Below are 18549 nucleotides of genomic sequence, written 5' to 3' on the forward strand. Positions count from 1 at the left end.
TATCATCTCATGACATGCTTCAAATGGATGAAAAAGATGCCAAAACTTCAAAATAAAAGCAAAACGATTCTGGTCAGACTTTTTATTGACATATCCTAATACAGAGAATAATCTGTTGTATAAATGTATATCTGATGTAAATGCCTATGAAACACAGTACTTTAAATCAGAATATAAAAACGGAACAGAATTAAAGATATTATTCATCTGTGGTGTGTAATCACAGAAACAGTTTGTGTATTATACAAACATACAATGTATATAAAACAAAATAGCAATTATAACCCCGACACAGTCCCCTATCAAAACCGAAAGCGGGACTCATGATACAGACAATCTGAAGTAACACATCCTTCTGGCGCAAATACAAAATGAAATGATGAAATTTGTCTGAAAGCGACGATTATTTAGGGCTAATGACAAGGCACGTCCAACAAATCAGCATCTGTTCTATGGTAGGACATGGGTGAGTGCCTCTTCTGCGTCTACTGTACCGTTAGTTAGGGCACTTTTACAAGAAGGCACCTCCTCATAGTGCCACTTTTACCAGTGATTTCTCCGTCGATGCATTGGTGTTGGTCTCAAATAGCCATCCAAGTTATATCCATACTATCCATGCACACTCTGTATAACACAAGTACTATACACAGTATGCAAGTACTGTCCATTACATGCAAGTAGCGTTCGTTATGTGAAAGTACCGTCCATTCGTTATATGCAAGTAATATCCAATGTGCTGCAGTAGTAACCATAATGTGCAAGTACTGTCCACAACGGGCAATTACTACCCAATATATGCAAATATAAGCCATAATGTGCAGGTTCTATCCATTATAATAAATAAAAAATCTATAACATGCAAGTACTATTCGTTACATGCAAGTAATATTTAATGTGCTGTAGTCTTAACCATAGTGTGCAAGTTTTGTCCATCACATTTACTACCCAACATATGCTAGTATAAGCCATAATGTACTGGTACTATCCATTATATTAATTAATATCCATACTATGCAAGTACCATTCATAATATGAAAGTACTATCCACTATATGAAAGCGCTATTCATTATAATCAAGCACCTTCCATTATGTGGAATAACTATATATACTATGCAATAGCTATCCATAATATGCAATAACTATCCATAATATGCAAGTACTATCCTTAACATCCCAGTTCTTTTTGAACGCGGAAAATATATTCGTCCCTAGTCGCCTCCGCCAGCAATCTGTGAGACTAGGACACATTATTCTTACCCGATAGCTTCAACATTCTCGATGCGACGTAAGGCAATACCTACTGATACCAAATGCAGAAATAATGTAGCTCCCTTAAGAGTATGCTTCACACTGTTGAAAAAACAAATTGCCTGCCACAATAATGACATTGTTGCAAGGTCTATTTCAGTGACATTGTTGCAAGGCGTATTTACTTAAAATAATCAGTCTCATTGTGTGAAATAAAAGAATATTTATCTTATCTCGTTACAAAATCTCTCCCCCCACCCCCAACGAATATCGGCCCCTTACATCATGCACCTGGTGATAATCATTGCATAAAACAGAAAGCCTGTATGAAAACAAAGGGTCTGACTGACGCTCATTATATCACAGGAATACAGCTGAAAGACGATGCAATTATACATATAAACAAATCAAAATGACTTGTAGACTGACACTAGTTTCAGATCAGATTTACACTGACCAGCCAAGTATGGCATGCAGGCATCATATGTCGCCTCCCATTAACCAAGAAACATAATTGTACAAACTGAATTGGATAAACGCATTATTTTTCCTTTTATATATGATGACATATACCTACAACTGTTCAAATACCTGTGCATACTAAATACATCACCATCTGTAGTAGAAAAGCAGACTTAGGTGATAGTCATCATCTTCTAAAGTTACAAAAAACATTCTACAAGCTGTACAATATGAATATTCTCTTCCAAGCCTCGGTGTCGTGGGTACAGCCTCGGTTTCAGTCGTCTTCGTCGTCATAGTAATCATGATTCAGTACACTGGCTGGCGCAGGATCAACTTCTTCCGGAATGTAGATCTCATACGCAGGAGAGGAACCTCTTGAGATGACCATGTACATCCTAGTGAGAAATGTATGCACATACAAGTCTTTAGATAAACCTGGTATTCGAACCCACGACAGACAGATCCTTGTAACTAAGGGACGTAACTCTGCTCAGCAAGTTGTGTCCGTAAGCCTCCCGAGCCAACTCTCAATGTATCAAGCTTATGAACACTGACAATACTTTATCGTTTCGACCCGTAAAGATCCGGGTTAGAATACACCATGATTGCCGTAAAAAAAGGGCGACTATGCTTGTCGTAAGAGGCGACTAACGGGATCAGGTTGTCAGACTCGCCGACTTAGTCATCGCATCGCAATTGCCTGGGTCGATGTTCATGATGTCAATCACTGGATAGTCTGGTCCAGACTCGGTTATTTACAGATCAACAAACAGAAAACCACATAGATGAGACTAAAGGGTCGAGGGTGGTGGTTTTATCAAACAAATGTATGACATGCATCAACCAAGTCAGCGACCCTGACCACCCGATAACGTTAGTCACCTGTTACGACATGCATAGTCGCCTGTCACGGCAAGCATGGGTTGCTGAAGATCTTTTCTCTTTTCGAAGAGATAAAGTATCGACAGTGTTAATAAGCTTGATGCATAATAAATTTCCCATGGTAACTGGCATCAACTTAAACACTTGTCCAAATTTAATTAGTTGCAACCTCTTATGCTGGGGGCAACGTGGACATGTTTTAGGAGTTTCTGGACAATGATCTCTAAAATAGTCAGTCTCCAACTGTAATATACCACTTTACTTTGTACACCTGGTGAACTAAGAATGCAGTTTGAATACTTGACTACCATATATAGTCCCGAGTTAAAGTAAAATGTTGGGTTTAATAAAATAAATAATATAAAGGAATCCTCGAGTATAAGGAACGCTCATGTGTCTTAATTTCCGGGGGTCACGGTTGGCCAGCCCAGTCGTCTAAGGCGCCGCGATTCGCTGTGTAGAGTTGCGTCCCTTGGGCACGCCAGAAACCTATGATTCGAATCCCGGTTCGCCCCGATTATGTTTCTAGCTTTGTCAGCACCATACCCTTGCTCGTGGGTTTCATCGAAGTGCTGAACGTCTGAGACCTGTATCACTTCGGACTTACCTCCCTCATTAAGCTGACACGCCGCGATATAACTGGAATACTGTTAAAAGCGGCGTTAAACCCAACTCACTCACTCTCTCTTAATTTCCGAGCTGAAATGGGGATGAATGAGTGAGTGAGTTGGGTTTAACGCCGCTTTTAACAGTATTCCAGTCACACAGCGGCTTGTCAGCTTAATGTGGGAGGAAAGCCCGAAGTGATGCAGGTCTCAGACGTTAACCACTTCGGTGAAACCCACGAGCACGGGTATGGTGCTGACAAACCTAGAAACATAATCGGGGCGAACCGGGATTCGAACCCCCAATCATAGGTTTCTGGCGTGCCCAAGGGACGCAACTCTGCACAGCGAATCGCCGCCTTAGACGACTGGGCCACCCGTGCCCCCTAAATGGGGATGACAACAGGCTGCAAAGATGAGAGGAAAGGGTCGAGATTGGTGGTTTTATAAAAAAAATATACTCTGAGGTCTGGAAAAGAGACTATTTGAATGCATATGAATCCGTTTTTTGTGGTGAGAATATCATGCGCTATTAGTTTATCCCTCTTTGAAGTGGGGTAGTACGTTGACCACACTTATTATTTTCATAAGTGTTGGATGAGTAAATGGTCCTTTGTAAAGGAGACTGTTTAAATGCATATTATGCATCCATTAATCGTAGTTGTAATGTCATGTCTCACGCCCATCGAAATTTATCATTTTTATAAGCGTGTGAAGATTAATTACCGTGTGTTAAAGAGACTCACGTGATAAGAAGGATAGCGAGGCCACAGAATCCCGACATCATGAGGAACACAGCTCCCTTCATGGTCCCAATAGTATCCTCGTAGACGGTGTTGTACAACGTGATGGACACGGTGGAACAGATAGTCTCCATGGCAGCGATGCTGGAGAACAGGGCACCTGCAGAGCACAGAGAGTCACATGTTTGCGTTTTCAAAACTACTTTTTAATAAATTTACGACGTAGGGTTCCGAGTAGGTCCCAAGCAACCTATCCTGGTCGTGTGAGACGATATAATGAATCGGGTGGTCAGGCTCAGTGACATGGTGGATTGCGGGTCAGCATACACCGACGGCGCGGTATGTTGCTCATGATATCAATCACTGGTTTGTCCGGTTCAGAGTTATTACTATGCAGCCGTCATACAACTGGGATATAGCTGAGTGCGGTGTTGAGCAAACAAACAATAAATAAATACTAAATAAATGGTAAATAGTTGATAAATAATAGTAAATTCTACAGTTTTGAACAGGTTCTAATGATTAGTATATACATAGAAAAATTGTTTCCAAACGTATCTAACGAGCGAAAACGAGTGCAGTAATCTTTTCTTACCCTAAAATCGCACAAATTCAGCATCGAATCGTGTCTTTCCTCATGATCGAAGTGGCGCAATGATACACAAAACTACGGCCATGAGTGACATCATCCGGCTGACAACTCATACCCACTGTGACCCTCCACGATTCAATTATAGCTGTGCATCTCGCGCATATGTTATAACAGTTATCTCAAACGTGTTTCTCACCGACAAGTGTGTAAGAAACAGCGTATATGTAAGTACACAAAGCACAATAATGTCGGTACACTGTGGAATAAACATTTGGTGATAGTAATAAGGTGATCCATGAAGCATGGCCGGACGATTAACACACAAGCATCGATTTCATCCTCTCCGACCAGTGACCTAGCCTTGATCAAAGGCTATTCTGATGACAAGTACATAGATGTATAGTTATTCTGTCCTTATAATAAGCAAGTCTAGAAAGGCGGACGCCAGTCTTTTATAGAAACAACTTATACTTTTTATTTATATATTCTAGAAATTATTATTTAAAATAATAATTATTGCCTTAGAGACTTGTGCAAGTCTAACCAGAGACCATAATCAGATGGAATCAGTGGTTTGACACCAGTGAGTCAGCAACCACTTGGCAAATACGTCACCACTCGTCCCTTTCCTTAACGTATACGAAGACCATTCGGTTTGTCCCGGAATGATGCGACAGTTGAATGGTTCCAGGATAACGGCTCACCTTGTTCATCAGGCGACGTCATGCGGGACATGATGGCTCGGAATATCGGAACGGTTGTGTAGCCACAGATTCCTACCACTGGCACTGCAAGGTAAAATATAGTATATAATATAATGTGATGAGTAAGGATAGCCATCACCAGGTGGGCGAATGAGCGTAGACAAAAGTCATCTTGAATCGTGATTACCGATGCAAGTACGAATTCATATGTCAATATAGCATTGCGATCCAGTTTATCACAATTGTAGTTACATTAACAAGCATGGGTGTAAGTCCGGACAGACTACATGGCCTTCTCAGGTTATCATTATAATTATAATGAATTAAAAGTGTTTACCTATATACATCATCCAGTCTGCTGTTGCAAACGCTTCCATAGCGAGAGATGCCGCCCCGAACAGCATCCCGATGATGGCGATGATCTCGTCCCGGATGCAGGGCTGGAGCAACTTAATGGCCAAGACACTACACGCGGATTGGATGGCAATACGCAGCGCGCCGTAGTATCCTATCTTCACGGAGTTCCAGCAGAACGGCAGATCTAACTGATACAACGTCTCTATGGAAGTCCTGCCGATCAGGCCAATAACGCCAAAGAACAAGATCGCCATGCACAGGTTGTATTGAAGTCGCTTTAAACCGCTTCCGTATATCGTGTAAAATCCAAAACACTTTTTGAGATGTACAACTGGCGATATGACAATGTGTTCCACCTTCCGTAACGTCTCCGGCAGCAGGAATATGACGATGAACATGGCGACGGCGAGGAGGATGGAGATCATGAGTGAGGGGTAGAAATACCCGAGGGAGGCGATGAGGTATCCTGTGGCTAGAGAGCCCACAGAGGACGCTACAGCCAGGATAGTTTCTAACACAGCAATAGCGATGGTACGGGACTTTTGTGGCGGTGTAATATCAGCTGCATATGCAAAGCAGGCGAGGAGGATGGTAGTGAAAGATCCACACAGTCCACTAATTGAGCTGCCCACAAAAAACAAGTTTAAACTCCAATCATATCTTATTATCAGAGTGCTAAGAACATTCCTAACTAGGTCTCCACATAGAGGTAATAAGAACAATATTTTCCGCCCCAAGAAGTCGGAATACGACCCAAACACCAGGTTGACGAGAATCGATGGGATGCTTCCGCAAAGGGAGAAGTAGAGGAGCTGGCGAGCCGTGTCCTCTTGAACCTTCTGGAGGATGTCCATGTGTTGCATCGTGTCGTTGTCACACGAGGTGACGACGGTGTCGCTGACGTTACTAGAGTTCGTGTACCTCTGCAGGAATCTGTGCCTTACGTACTGACTCTGGAGGGGCACCCCAGACATGGCAGCGCAAGTGTAAAGTGTCAAGATCACAGCAACGATCGTCCCTCCCCGAAGATGGCTGGCTCTTTTGGTTTGTTCTTTTGATTTTGTTAAACTTGTCTCCATTGTGAAAATTTCTGTTAAAAAACAAAGAGATACAAACATCTTAGTAAAGGTCATCCTGATTATCATAAGTCCAAGAAATAAACACACACACACATACATAAGACAAATTACGCTTCTTTCTCGAACGACCCGTGAAAATATGGGTAGAGAATAGGTCTTCAGCAACAGCATATACATATAAATAGTCTTACAAAGGACCATTTACCTCATCCAACCTTTATGAAAATGATAAGGGAGGTCAACGCACTGCTCCGCTCTACCCAGGGATATACTAATAGCGCATAACATTTTAACCACGAATAACGAATGCATATGCATTCAACTAGTCTCTTTTCCAACCTGTACCTTTCGTCTCATCTTTGCAGCCTGTTGTCATCACTATTTCAGCTCGGAGACATGATCGTTTCTTATACTCGAGGATTCCTTTACAGTATTTATTTTGTTAAACCGACCATATGACTTTATTTCGGGACGAAATATAGTAGTCAAGTATTCAAACTGCATTCTTAGTGCTTCAACAACACATGCTTGCCGTAAGAGGCGACTATGCTAGTCATAACAGGCGATTAACGTGATCGGATGGTAAGGCTCGCTGACTTGGTTGATGCATGCCATCGTATCCTAATTGCGTGGACCGATGCTCAGATGTCAATTACTGGATTGTCTGGTCCAGACTCGACTATTTACGGACCACCGTCATATTGCTCGAATATAGCTGAGTGCGGCGTTATACAATAAACCAATACATCTTTTTCCAACATCTTGGGTCCAACTCCTTATTTGACAAATATAACAATCTCACCAAGAAATGAAAAATACAAAGTCACAAAGTATCACTGGCTTATAAACCCTCTAGAATATTCTATAAAAAATACGGAAAGCGGGAAAAACGTCATATATCATTTGAACAACTTAACAAGGTCGGTTATGCAAGCAAGTCGCATAATTCCTTGTACTAGCGGCTCACAGTAAAATTGTATAAACATAACTTTTAATATGCATCTGATGATGATTTGTACTGCATGGTTATATTTTATTTCACATGAAATTTCCAAGACGTGAATTGAACCTGCAACCTCACATATCTTGTTTCGTAATGTAAAGCCGGTATTACACAAGAAGCAGTTTATTTAAAATACTTATAAATCAGTGTTGTTAAACAAAACATCGGTGACATTCATATATGTACATTTTTCGAACAAAATCAGCTTTCCTGTTACCATCAGGGTTTACCCTCGTCTATCTCTATGTTAAATACCCAGCTGTAGCGACTTCGTCTCGAAATATGAAAAATTAAAGAGAGAATTGTGACTGAAGTTTGTGTGAATGACCTTTAGATCTAACTAAGTTCCTTCAGAGATGACATCTTTGCACTGAACATGAAGTTGAAAGAATTAAAACCAAATCATTTTCATACCTCTTTTTTATTTGTTGAATGTTGGGACTGATAAAAATTAGGGCGGACTGGTAATATTTAGAGTTGATAGTCCACAAGGACTGGCAGTTTCAAAAGTCAGCGGGAACACTTTCTGGCTACATATCGGCCTGGAGACAGCAGGGGTCTGAGGTCTGACAGACCTGTCACACGCACAGACATAAATCAACAAACTTTCCGCTATCTGGGCTGCTGCCAAGTAAACGCTACAAACACCACCTTTCCAGCTGGGAGAAGACGTACATGCTTTTTTTGCATTGAGACGAAGATCATGTGACGAAAGTAAGCAATCTGATTGGTAGTTTACATGCCGACAAGTTGTAAAATGCTGACATACTGTCAACGCATGTTGAAAACTCACTCGGGGTGCACAGATATCGGTTTAGAACAAGCCGGTCTCTAGTACTCATTGAGAGTTGCTATGAGGTGAAATTAAGGTCGAAAAGGGTGACACGCGGGACTGGACAAAGTAATGTTGCAGACGGAAGTTGAGCGATAAATAATTGCCTCGTGAACCAGGGTTAAGTAACCCACAGATGATGAAAGGATGTTCTCACGTGTGACCGCCATGAGTTGTGTGTGCATGCTGCACGTGGTCTTTCTTTCGCCTCCTTACATCGAATTCGCTTTATACCGCGAAGCCCTACGTTGTTGTCTCACTATAAGGTACCCCGATGTGTTTATTTTCTTTCTGCTATTTCTTGCATTTAGACGGTTTTAAAGTTAATTATAACACTTCTCCTCAATTTTGGTTTAAAATTGGGGTCGGGAATAGCACTTGGGCCCTTCATTCCTAAACACTCGTGAGCACATTTACCAAAGCCTTGGATGTGTGTTGTATCCTAGACATAATAAATTAGAGTTACTTCCCTTTGAAAACAACAGCCGCCTTTGTCAAGATAAGCAAATAATCAAACGATTCAGTACTTACCTTACTCAACACTCAGTTTTAGAAGACCCAAGTCAATCGGTGGTGGAGGCATCCGAGATTAGAACATATCAGTGAGTTCACCTATTGTTCCATGTCAAGTGATCACGTGGGTTGTTACTAGGTCACGAAAACCTGGATTGTGATCTGTATGGACTAGTGGAGCGCACAGGTCCCGTGTTAATATACAGACTGAGGTGAACACTTCATCAGTTAAGTAATAACTTCGCCCCACTTGCTGACTGCAAAGATAGACACACTCGCCAGTTACCTGTCAGTCTGTGAGTAAACAGCGTTACGGATCACAGCTGGCAGGCCAGCAATATTTAACGACCTGGCGTCACGGCCGAACGAGTAGCTAGACTGTTACAGCCACGATCTCTCGACACTGTCTGTGCTGTGTTTCACGTGTAAGATATGATCGGTACTAGTTCTGTACTGCCATATCCTGTATGTAAACATATTGTATCACGCGGGTTGTCACATGATTAAAATAAATTAGATCAGCTGATGAACTTTTGACCTTTTCTGTAAATATTCATCGCCTTCGAAAGTCGGACCATTGGACCGTCAGTAGTCTGTCATACAGACCCTAAAACAAATATATCCAATATAGCCCATGCAAGTCTATAATGTCTGGAGGCAAGTCTAGATTATCTGAAAATGAAGAAAGTCTCTGGGCTCCTTTTTATTAAATTTTAATACTATAATTTGACAACTGTTTTTATTTCTGTAAAATATGTTCATTTCAGAGACTTGATGTTAGTCTAGACCGTCAGTTATGGACTTTACAAACTCTCCCTTCAAAGTATATGCGGAGAAAGTGATCCATAATGTTAGTTAAAAGGACTTAAATTAACTCAGGCCGTCAAAAAAAATCGTTACAGACATTGAGTATTTATTGTTCGAGTGGTTTCTGAATGTGATTAAGTATGATTTAATGTTGTTACTCGTTTAATAATTTGGACATACAAACGATATGTAAGCGTGAAGCAGCTTCTATGTTATATTTGGAAAACCACCTGTCTCTCGCGAACCCTCCACAGATGAATCGCTGTAAGCCGTGCATACTCACACGCACTGTACCCTCGCAGGGAGTCCTGGGCCAAATAGCGCTACAGCATCCAGTGCATTTCGTAATTATGAGCATCTATGATCACTCAGCAATCATGTTGGCGCCCGGTTTTCACAAGTATTTTGCATTAACCACACCATCACACGACGTCGGTTATTATCGAATGATAACCAGTGCCCTAACTAAAAATACAAGTTTTGTCATACTTCATGTTCAATTAAAATTAATTTCATAATTGTTATCATGTAATATTGTGACTGCTGACATGACCCTGTCGTGTGGCGCCTTTCCTCTGGGACATAATGAAAAAAATTAATATATCATAAACTGATGGGATCCTAATTCACAAAAGTTTTCAATTTTGCTTTCTTTTTCTGAGCCTCATCGGAGAGTTAATTGACTGTGACCCAATCCTTCTCACGCAGCCCATTTATAGTAAGGGAGATAAATACAAATTGAACTGTGTCTCTCACACTTTAACATATACTCTAGTCCTCTATATAACTGCTCCGTATTATGGACCATAAAATAACTTTGACGTTCGTAGTAGATTTTTTAACGTTGTTTATTTAAAATAGTGATACAATTTTAGCATAAAATAAGATATGTTTATTGATTTAAATCAAAATAGAACAAATTATGTAATACTTTTGATATTGTTCTGGTTGTGCTTTTCTTCACATGCCCTCGATAACCTACACTCGTAGACAGCATTCGTATTTTCTTTTCCTATCTTTTTCTTTGATTGAAGCTCGTTAGGAAATATTACCGACGGCATGGTATCGGTAACATCACGGTCATTCTCTTTAGACCAAGAGTCATCCGAAACCAACCACTGGTCGTAGTGTGGGAGTTCACCAAATAAAATATCTACGTCCAAGACTAAATCGTCCCGGTGAATGAAGTCATCCATGGCTGTGCCAAATGTAAATCGAAATAAATGGCCTGGGCCCATAAGGACACGTATTTCGCGGAAGACATATCTTCAGCGAATAATTTGCAGCTAACTGACATGTGCTATTGAGAGATAAGATAAAAGACATTGTAATCCGCCAAGAGCCGTCCGTTTATTTTGATTGTCGTAATCGAAGGAATTACCTCCAGCCCCGGATATTATATAATATTGTTCACATGGTTACCAGAATGGTCAGTTGGGAATGTCTGCGCATCTATTGCTCATATGCAGCTGTACGGGGGGGGGGGGGGGGGGTGTGTGTGTGTAACAGCAGGGTGTCAGGGTGTACCGGTTACATGCCAGATCGTAGCGCTGATGGTTAGTGATAAACTGTTTGGGAGGGCCGTCCCTCTATTTTATGGTCTCTGATGTAATGCACTTTAGCATATACTCATCAATGATAACAGGTATTGTGCATGTGCGACAGTGCCAACTTGGAGACGGTGATATCACAGGGGTTGTAATAACCATACCCGCTTTACACCCCCTGCCGGGCTGATAAAGCTTGTCAATGCATTTTGAATGGCCGATCGATATCAGCCCTGGTGGTAAGAAATTAGAGTTACGTCCCTTGGTGCGTCGTCTGCTCGGCTTGCTTTCCGGTGACAATTTCTTCAAAACAAGGTAAACATGTTTGTATGGATAATCACGGAATTTAGAGATGTTTTGTGAATGGATACTTTTTACCATTTCATATTATAGTATATGATACAAAGCTTTCGGCCCTTCGGGTTTATATAGGATATGATATGAAAACGATATCGTATCGTGACCTGTGTATCGTCTTACTCCTCACTACTTGTGAGTGAGTATAGTTTTACGCCGCCTTCAGCAGTATTCCAGCAATAACAGGGCGGGGGACACAAGAAATGGGCTTCACACACTTCACCCATGTGGGGAATAGATCCCGGGTCTTCGGAGTGACGAACCAACGGTTTAACCACTATAGGCTACCCCACCACCCCTTACTACTACAAGCATAAACTTTTTGGGGTTGTAAGTAGTCTGTCTCAATCTCCCAAATATTATTTTCCCTGTGATGATATTGCAATAAATGAAGAAAGCCTTGATTCTCCCCAGGTTCTGAATCTCCCATCTGTTCCAATTTAAAGGGAGTTGTTTGTTTCTCTCCAAATTATATATTTTCAGAGACTAAACATTAGTCTAGGGTTGTGTGGTAGCCTAGTAGTTGACGTGTTGGCTCGTCAACCCAGAGGTCCGGGTTCGAGTTACAAAATGGGTACAATGCGTCAAACAGGTTACAGGTATCTCCGTCGTGATATGGCTGGAATGTTGATAAAACCAGGGTACAATACAACCCACTACTAACCTGTTCATGATCTGTAAACCATTATGAACAGTGAGATGAAGGCTTCAGTGATAAAGACATTGCAAAGATCAAATAACAACAATAGTGTGTGGCCAAATTCACATAAAGTTTCCACCAATTCATCTGCAGGTGTAGGTATTGTAATGCTGTAGGTATAATTGTAGTTACAAATTCGCTATTGAAGTCAGTGATCGCATTGTCGCGTCGGTCAAATATCATAACGCTCTAACATTAATCCGGAGTGTTGTACCGCCCTCTCCTTTCTCCTTTCCGATTATATATATCGTATGTATACCGTTAACGTGCAACAGTGATTGGAGTCACAAGATAGCGTCAGAAAACGGAACCGTACGCCTTTCCAAAGTGCTCGTCTCACAAGTAGTACATTTTATAAATAAGATTGTGTAAAGGTTTTCTGTCGTGTTTGTAAGAACATGAAAATACATTCGATAATTTGAATACTTTATGCTGCTTACATGAAGAGTGAATGTATGAATTTTACTACGTCAGTTCTTTCCGTTCTACTGGTTCTTGTAACTAAGATCCAACATTCAGAATGTGAAATGACAATTTTATAATCTGATGCATACTGTCTCCATGATTCCACAGGCGCATGCGCAGTGGAAACATATTTGGAGAACTCGGCACGCCCAAGTTAGACACCCTGATCACTCACTCATTACTTTTTAAGTTCACTGTTTCTCCCAGAACATAACTAGTATAAGTGTCACGTCATGCAGTATATCATGGCCATGAATGATAACAGATAAATCCAAATAGATAATTCTGTCCAGATGCCAGATAACAGAGAGAATATATTTATGAAAACTGTTCATCCGTGTAATATGTGGCACATGGAGACAATACTTATATCGGTGATACATTTCCATATAGATTACTATAGATCTGTTACATTTATTAAACAAGCAGCGAATAGCTACAAGATTGCTGATGCGGCGTTAAGCAATAATTACTCACTCACTCTATTAAACAGAGTAGCAAGTGTGTGTTGTACCGAGTTATTAGTCCCTGAGTTGTTGGTGAGCTGACAGTGATGTTTTCACAATTGAGGTAGGTCAGGCGCATGATCATTATTTTGAACAGAAACGCGTTGTGAAACATGGAGCGTTGGAAGCAGTGCACTCGAAAATCTGCAATCACAACTTCTTAAAAATGTTGTTGAATGTTACAAAATGCAGACAACATACTATGATATATGGGGAAACTGAAACTTTCACGTTATCTGTACACATTAATTCCAGTGTTCTTTGTTGGTCAAAATTAGTGTAATTAAAATCTGCGAAGTTGTCACTTTTGATGTATGAATTATCACTCAATGATGTTAATCCTGGCTTCTGTAAACATGAATGAATTACTAATGTAAAATCAATACTTGAAGATCTGGGATTTGGTGATGTTTGGCTGTCACGATGTGGATTCGATATAAGTAACCAGAGAACCTTTATATCCCAAAGTCTTAAAGACCAGTTTTGGATGTAAAATATAAAATGCCATTATTGTACTTTAGATTATCAAATCATTAGCACTTAGTAGAAACTGGCAGATGGAAAAAAACACCATTGTATTAAAGCTGTCCATTCTGTAATCAAAGGGATTTGGGAGATGATTTCCACTTTATTTTTGTCTGTACTTTTTTCAGTAATAATTGCCTTAGGTATCTGCCAGCATACTTCACACATCATCCAAATGTTCCGTTCTCTCTTCTCAAGCCAAAAAGTTAGTATACCTAAAAATATCAGTAAAATTTGCAATTAGATTTTAAAACAATTTAAGTCTTCCCGGTAAGTTCAACATCTCTGTCTCTCTGTAACTATTGTACCAAATGTTTACCCAATCCGCAATCTTGTATTTACATATTATTGACATTATTGTAACCCTCGTATGACGTGGTTCACGGCCACAGTGAACATAAAGCTCTGTGAATATGCGTCGATGTTCAGAGGATAAGCAAGGGACGATTAAATTATGTCGGTCTCTTTATTAGACACGTGAAGATCCCGGGTAGAATATTTCTTCAGCAACCCATGCTTGCCGTAAAAGGCGACCATGCTCGTCGTAAGAGGCGACTAACGGGATCGGGCGGTCAGGCTCGGTGACTTGGTTGATGCATGTCATCGATCCCAACTGCGTGGACCGATGCTCATGATATTAATCACTGGATTGTCTGATCCAGATTCGATTATTTTCAGACCGCCATCATATAGCTGGAATAATGCTGAGTGCGGCGTTAAACAACAAACAAACTAACTAACTATTCATATTGTAAAGTTAAACATTTAAATGAAATACCTTATACCCGCCAGGAAGAAAATAGGCTGCGTGGGATTTCTGAGCAGGGGCATAAATCCCTTATACCAAAGGGATTGCACGTTGCTTACGAGTCAATGAAAGTCACCTGGTACAGCACAAGTTAACCTCAACCAAACAGCTGTTTTCAATCAATTTTAAATTTCTTTTTACAGTGGAAGATTGAAACTTGTCGGCAAGATAAATTCGCCGTAACAGTATCACTAGACTGACATCTAGGTCCTGTAATAAACATATTTTACAGAAAATACAATCAAAAGGAGCCAAGAGTTTTTCTTCATTTTCAGATACTGCATATAGACTTGTGGGATAGACTTGTATTGGATATATTTGTTTCAGGGTCTGTATGACAGAATACAGTATCACATTCGGCTCGTGTATAAAACCTAACGCCGGACGCGTAAAAACCATAAAGTACCCCTCCTGATACTGCAACAATATATATTGTCCCGCGTTCTTTAGACTGACACTTAGTCCCAGAAATATGTTACCTTATTTAAAAATATATATCTACAAAATAAATAATAATAGAGCTGGGGCAATCTAGACGTCCTTTTTTTCTGAAAGGTTCCACACCGGTATCAACCCGCTTCGTCTAATTTCATAGTCTCTCCCAAACACATTATACGGTTCTGTGGAGAAACCACTCGTGCATGGTTAGACAACCAAGGCATAGTGAAACTCTAAAACTTAGACGACGCGGGTTGTAATCTCCACACCCCAAAGCCCCGCCCCACCAGACGGCTGTTGTTTTAAAGGGGCTCTAATGTCTGGCTTCTTCCAGGCTGTCTATAACCGCAAGGGTTCACACGCTGCCGTGAGTCGATTTGCTCGCTAATCCAACTGGTCGTGACAAGAGACTAGGCTACCGTCTGTGAGTACAGCGTAAATATACTTTTATGTAATACAAATACGCATTTCTGAACATTGACTGGTTACCCGTGATCTGTAAAGATTTCGCTATTACAAAGGGCGTATGTGAATTAATTCCTTCAACTTAAATAGACAAAAAGAATGGTGGAGGCTCATGTGATGTCGTTATTTGGAAATACCCCTGATGGTAATAGTTTTTTATATTAAAAAATATTCCTGCAGAAAAGCAATTTTAGATTCCGGATTGCGTGGATAATACGATTGCTATCCCCTTGTTGTCATCCATGTTTCCTATTATAACCCTTCACCTGTGTACATGTCTTTCACTTGATTGACCGCCTCCGTGGTCTAGTGGTAGAGCGTCCGCCCTGAGAGCGAAGGTCCGAGGTTCGATCCCCGGTCATACCAACACTTTTAAGATGGTCCCTGCCTGGCGATCGGCATTAAGGGGCTGAAACAGGGACTGGTCGACTCAGAGTCAGTATACTGTGCCTGAGTGGGCTGACACTTAGACTAAAATCTAGACTCTGAAATGAACATATCGTACATAAAAAAAACAGTTGTTTAGTTATCTTAATAAAAATATAATAAAAAGGAGCCCAGTGACTCTCTTCATTTTCAGATACTGCAGTGATCTAGACTTGCGAAACATTATAGACCTGCATGGGCTGTATTTGATATATATTTGTATCAGGGTCTGTAAGACAGACTAGGCTGACACTATACAATCGGCATTAGTCCGGACCAGTACAAGCAGCCACACACACACCCACACACGAGCATGCACGTCATTATATAAGTGCAATAATCTTGGACGCGACGTTAAACCCTATTTCACCTCAGCTTAATCTATTAATCTATTACAGGTATAGTCAATGTTTGCACCACTCAGATAACCTGACAAAGGTTCCCATTTGGCGCTCTTGTGTCTTGGGGTAATTATTCAATCCAGGTTTGAAGTAGGGTGAAATGTATGTTATGTAATATGCATGTGACAGCGACGCAAGAGAGGAATGATCATTTGAGCTACCCAAAAAAACATCCATAAAAAAACTTGCACAGTGGATTTGTCAAACGTAAGTGTTTATTAATTTAGGTTTACTAAAGCAGACGTGGAGTATAAAATAATCATGAAGTGTAAAAACAACATACTTTGTTCAAAGAATTACTTGTAATACGTTGATTGCTCATGGTCATCTAACTTAATGTGAACCGTGGACATCATGAAACTAGTTGTTACGCTTGCTATGTCAGCTGACCAATGGTACTAGACACCTATGTGAAACACCTGAAACAAACTTACGCGATCAGTTGAGAAAAGAACACAAGTCACAGTATCCAGAAACACTATATATGTTTTAAAATATCAGATTGTTACCAAGACATGTAACATCGAACAAATTTATTTGTACAGCTGCAGATGTGGGGGATATTGTTCCTTTATGTGGATATTCACGGATACATTTCTTGAACAAGGTAATTGCGTTATATTACACGTATAACTTTGGTCGGTTGTAATTACGATATTTGCATAATGTTTTCATTCAATTGCTGTTGCCATGAACAAAATCATGCTTTTCGTTTGACAGTAATACAATGCGAGATAGAAAACACTATAAGTCGATGTTTTCACAATACTTCCGTTTGTAAGCGTGTACATGTTGCAGCCAATGTGTGAAATGTGATTCACTCAGGCAATTTATAAAATATTTCATCATCTAAATATTTCTGTCATTTCACAAATTGACTGAAACATTTGTCCATTTATTTAACAGATTGACTAAAATCCTTTAAGACGTTTAAAGGGACTTAAAACATCTAAATACACTAACTATGCTAGGATTGGAAGCCCAAGAATATAGAAATGTACTTTGACTTACGCTTTCGTATAATCCTATTATTTTCTGTCTCTGTTTGGAATTTGCTATCATAATAAAATAAATGGACATAATTTTCAGTCATTTTTATAAATAACTGTATGATAATTTGCCTAAGTGAAAATTTTAGTCATTTTACACATTGGTTACATCATATACACACTATAGAATAAGCAATGCTCAGGTGAAATATTTCGTTTGTGTTACAAGTAAAATTATTGTAAACGAAAATCGCACAATACCAAACGACTTACTAAAACGTCCCCCCCCCCCCCCCCCCCATCCAAAGATACCTACATTTCCTTGTTATTTCAAAGACAAAACTGTACATGTATTCATTTTCTTGATCAATGAGACGATACGCCCTTATTCTATCAATAGAAGCGACGATGCGCTTATTGTTGGCGCAGCACAGGTCGCGAACTAGTCGAGATTTCTGGGATATAATCCGGGTACTCAAGGGAAAAAAACAATAACAAAGGCAACGACCCGTGGCATAGACTTGCTGCAGATCAGTGCCCCTCGACTGGCTGTGCCGTGCTCAAGGTTCACCCCTTGTAATATGATAAGCTGTTAAGCCTCGTTAAGTCTAGCAGCTTACAGGTGTTGGTTAGGTGTGAGCAGACTAAGTATATAAAAGTAAGTAATTGTGGTGAATTACTGTATCATTCAGCTTTGACAAATCCATTAGTTCCTGCGTAGTGTTGCATTTGTTAACCCCTTTCCGTATGTTCAAAAGCCTTCAATATACTTGTTTGGTATTCTCAGTAAAACGGGGAAGGAAAGAACTTGGAGAAATATGCTCTTGTAATTGTGTAAAGATGGATTGGGGGTGGAGCTAGGGAGAGGAACAGCCAATCAAGAGCCCACCGTCACTAATTTGTGTCTTAAAACAACAGGGGCCAAGTGGGACGGGGCCAAGGGGAATGAAACCGTCTGGTCCTCTACCCGTGCACGGAACACCCACCCAGTTATTCAAACCTGTTAACATTTAGTCAATGAAAAAATAAATGACATTAACCTACTGTGTTGGATAAGTGCAATAAATAAGTCTTGAAAAGGCGCAATGTAA

At 40.3% G+C, this 18549-nt stretch overlaps 1 protein-coding gene across 1 annotated transcript; it reads right to left on the reverse strand.

Annotated features, from left to right (window-relative positions):
* Positions 1–67: 67 nt before the first annotated feature.
* Positions 68–9494, reverse strand: LOC124123814 (solute carrier family 46 member 3-like). Its single transcript, XM_046486996.2, has 5 exons — positions 9043–9494; positions 5578–6687; positions 5241–5324; positions 3948–4104; positions 68–2109 (listed from the first exon to the last, which is right to left on the reverse strand). Exons 2-5 carry the CDS (start codon positions 6674–6676, stop codon positions 1989–1991), a joined length of 1461 nt encoding a protein of 486 aa, XP_046342952.2. The 5' UTR covers positions 6677–6687; positions 9043–9494; the 3' UTR covers positions 68–1988.
* Between the last annotated feature and the right edge of the window lie 9055 nt (positions 9495–18549).

The sequence above is a fragment of the Haliotis rufescens genome, unplaced genomic scaffold (genome assembly GCF_023055435.1).
Source record: "Haliotis rufescens isolate VD_foot unplaced genomic scaffold, xgHalRufe1.0.p SCAF_3, whole genome shotgun sequence".
In the NCBI taxonomy this organism is placed as follows: domain Eukaryota; kingdom Metazoa; phylum Mollusca; class Gastropoda; order Lepetellida; family Haliotidae; genus Haliotis; species Haliotis rufescens.

Coding starts and splice junctions, on each gene's coding strand:
- LOC124123814 (XM_046486996.2), bottom strand. CDS start 6,676: ATGGAGACAAGTTTAACAAAATCAAAAGAACAAACCAAAAGAGCCAGC. Junction 5,325..5,577: donor AGACTGGATGATGTATATAG/GTAAACACTTTT, acceptor TTTACCTTGCAG/TGCCAGTGGTAGGAATCTGT. Junction 4,105..5,240: donor GACGTCGCCTGATGAACAAG/GTGAGCCGTTAT, acceptor TGTGCTCTGCAG/GTGCCCTGTTCTCCAGCATC.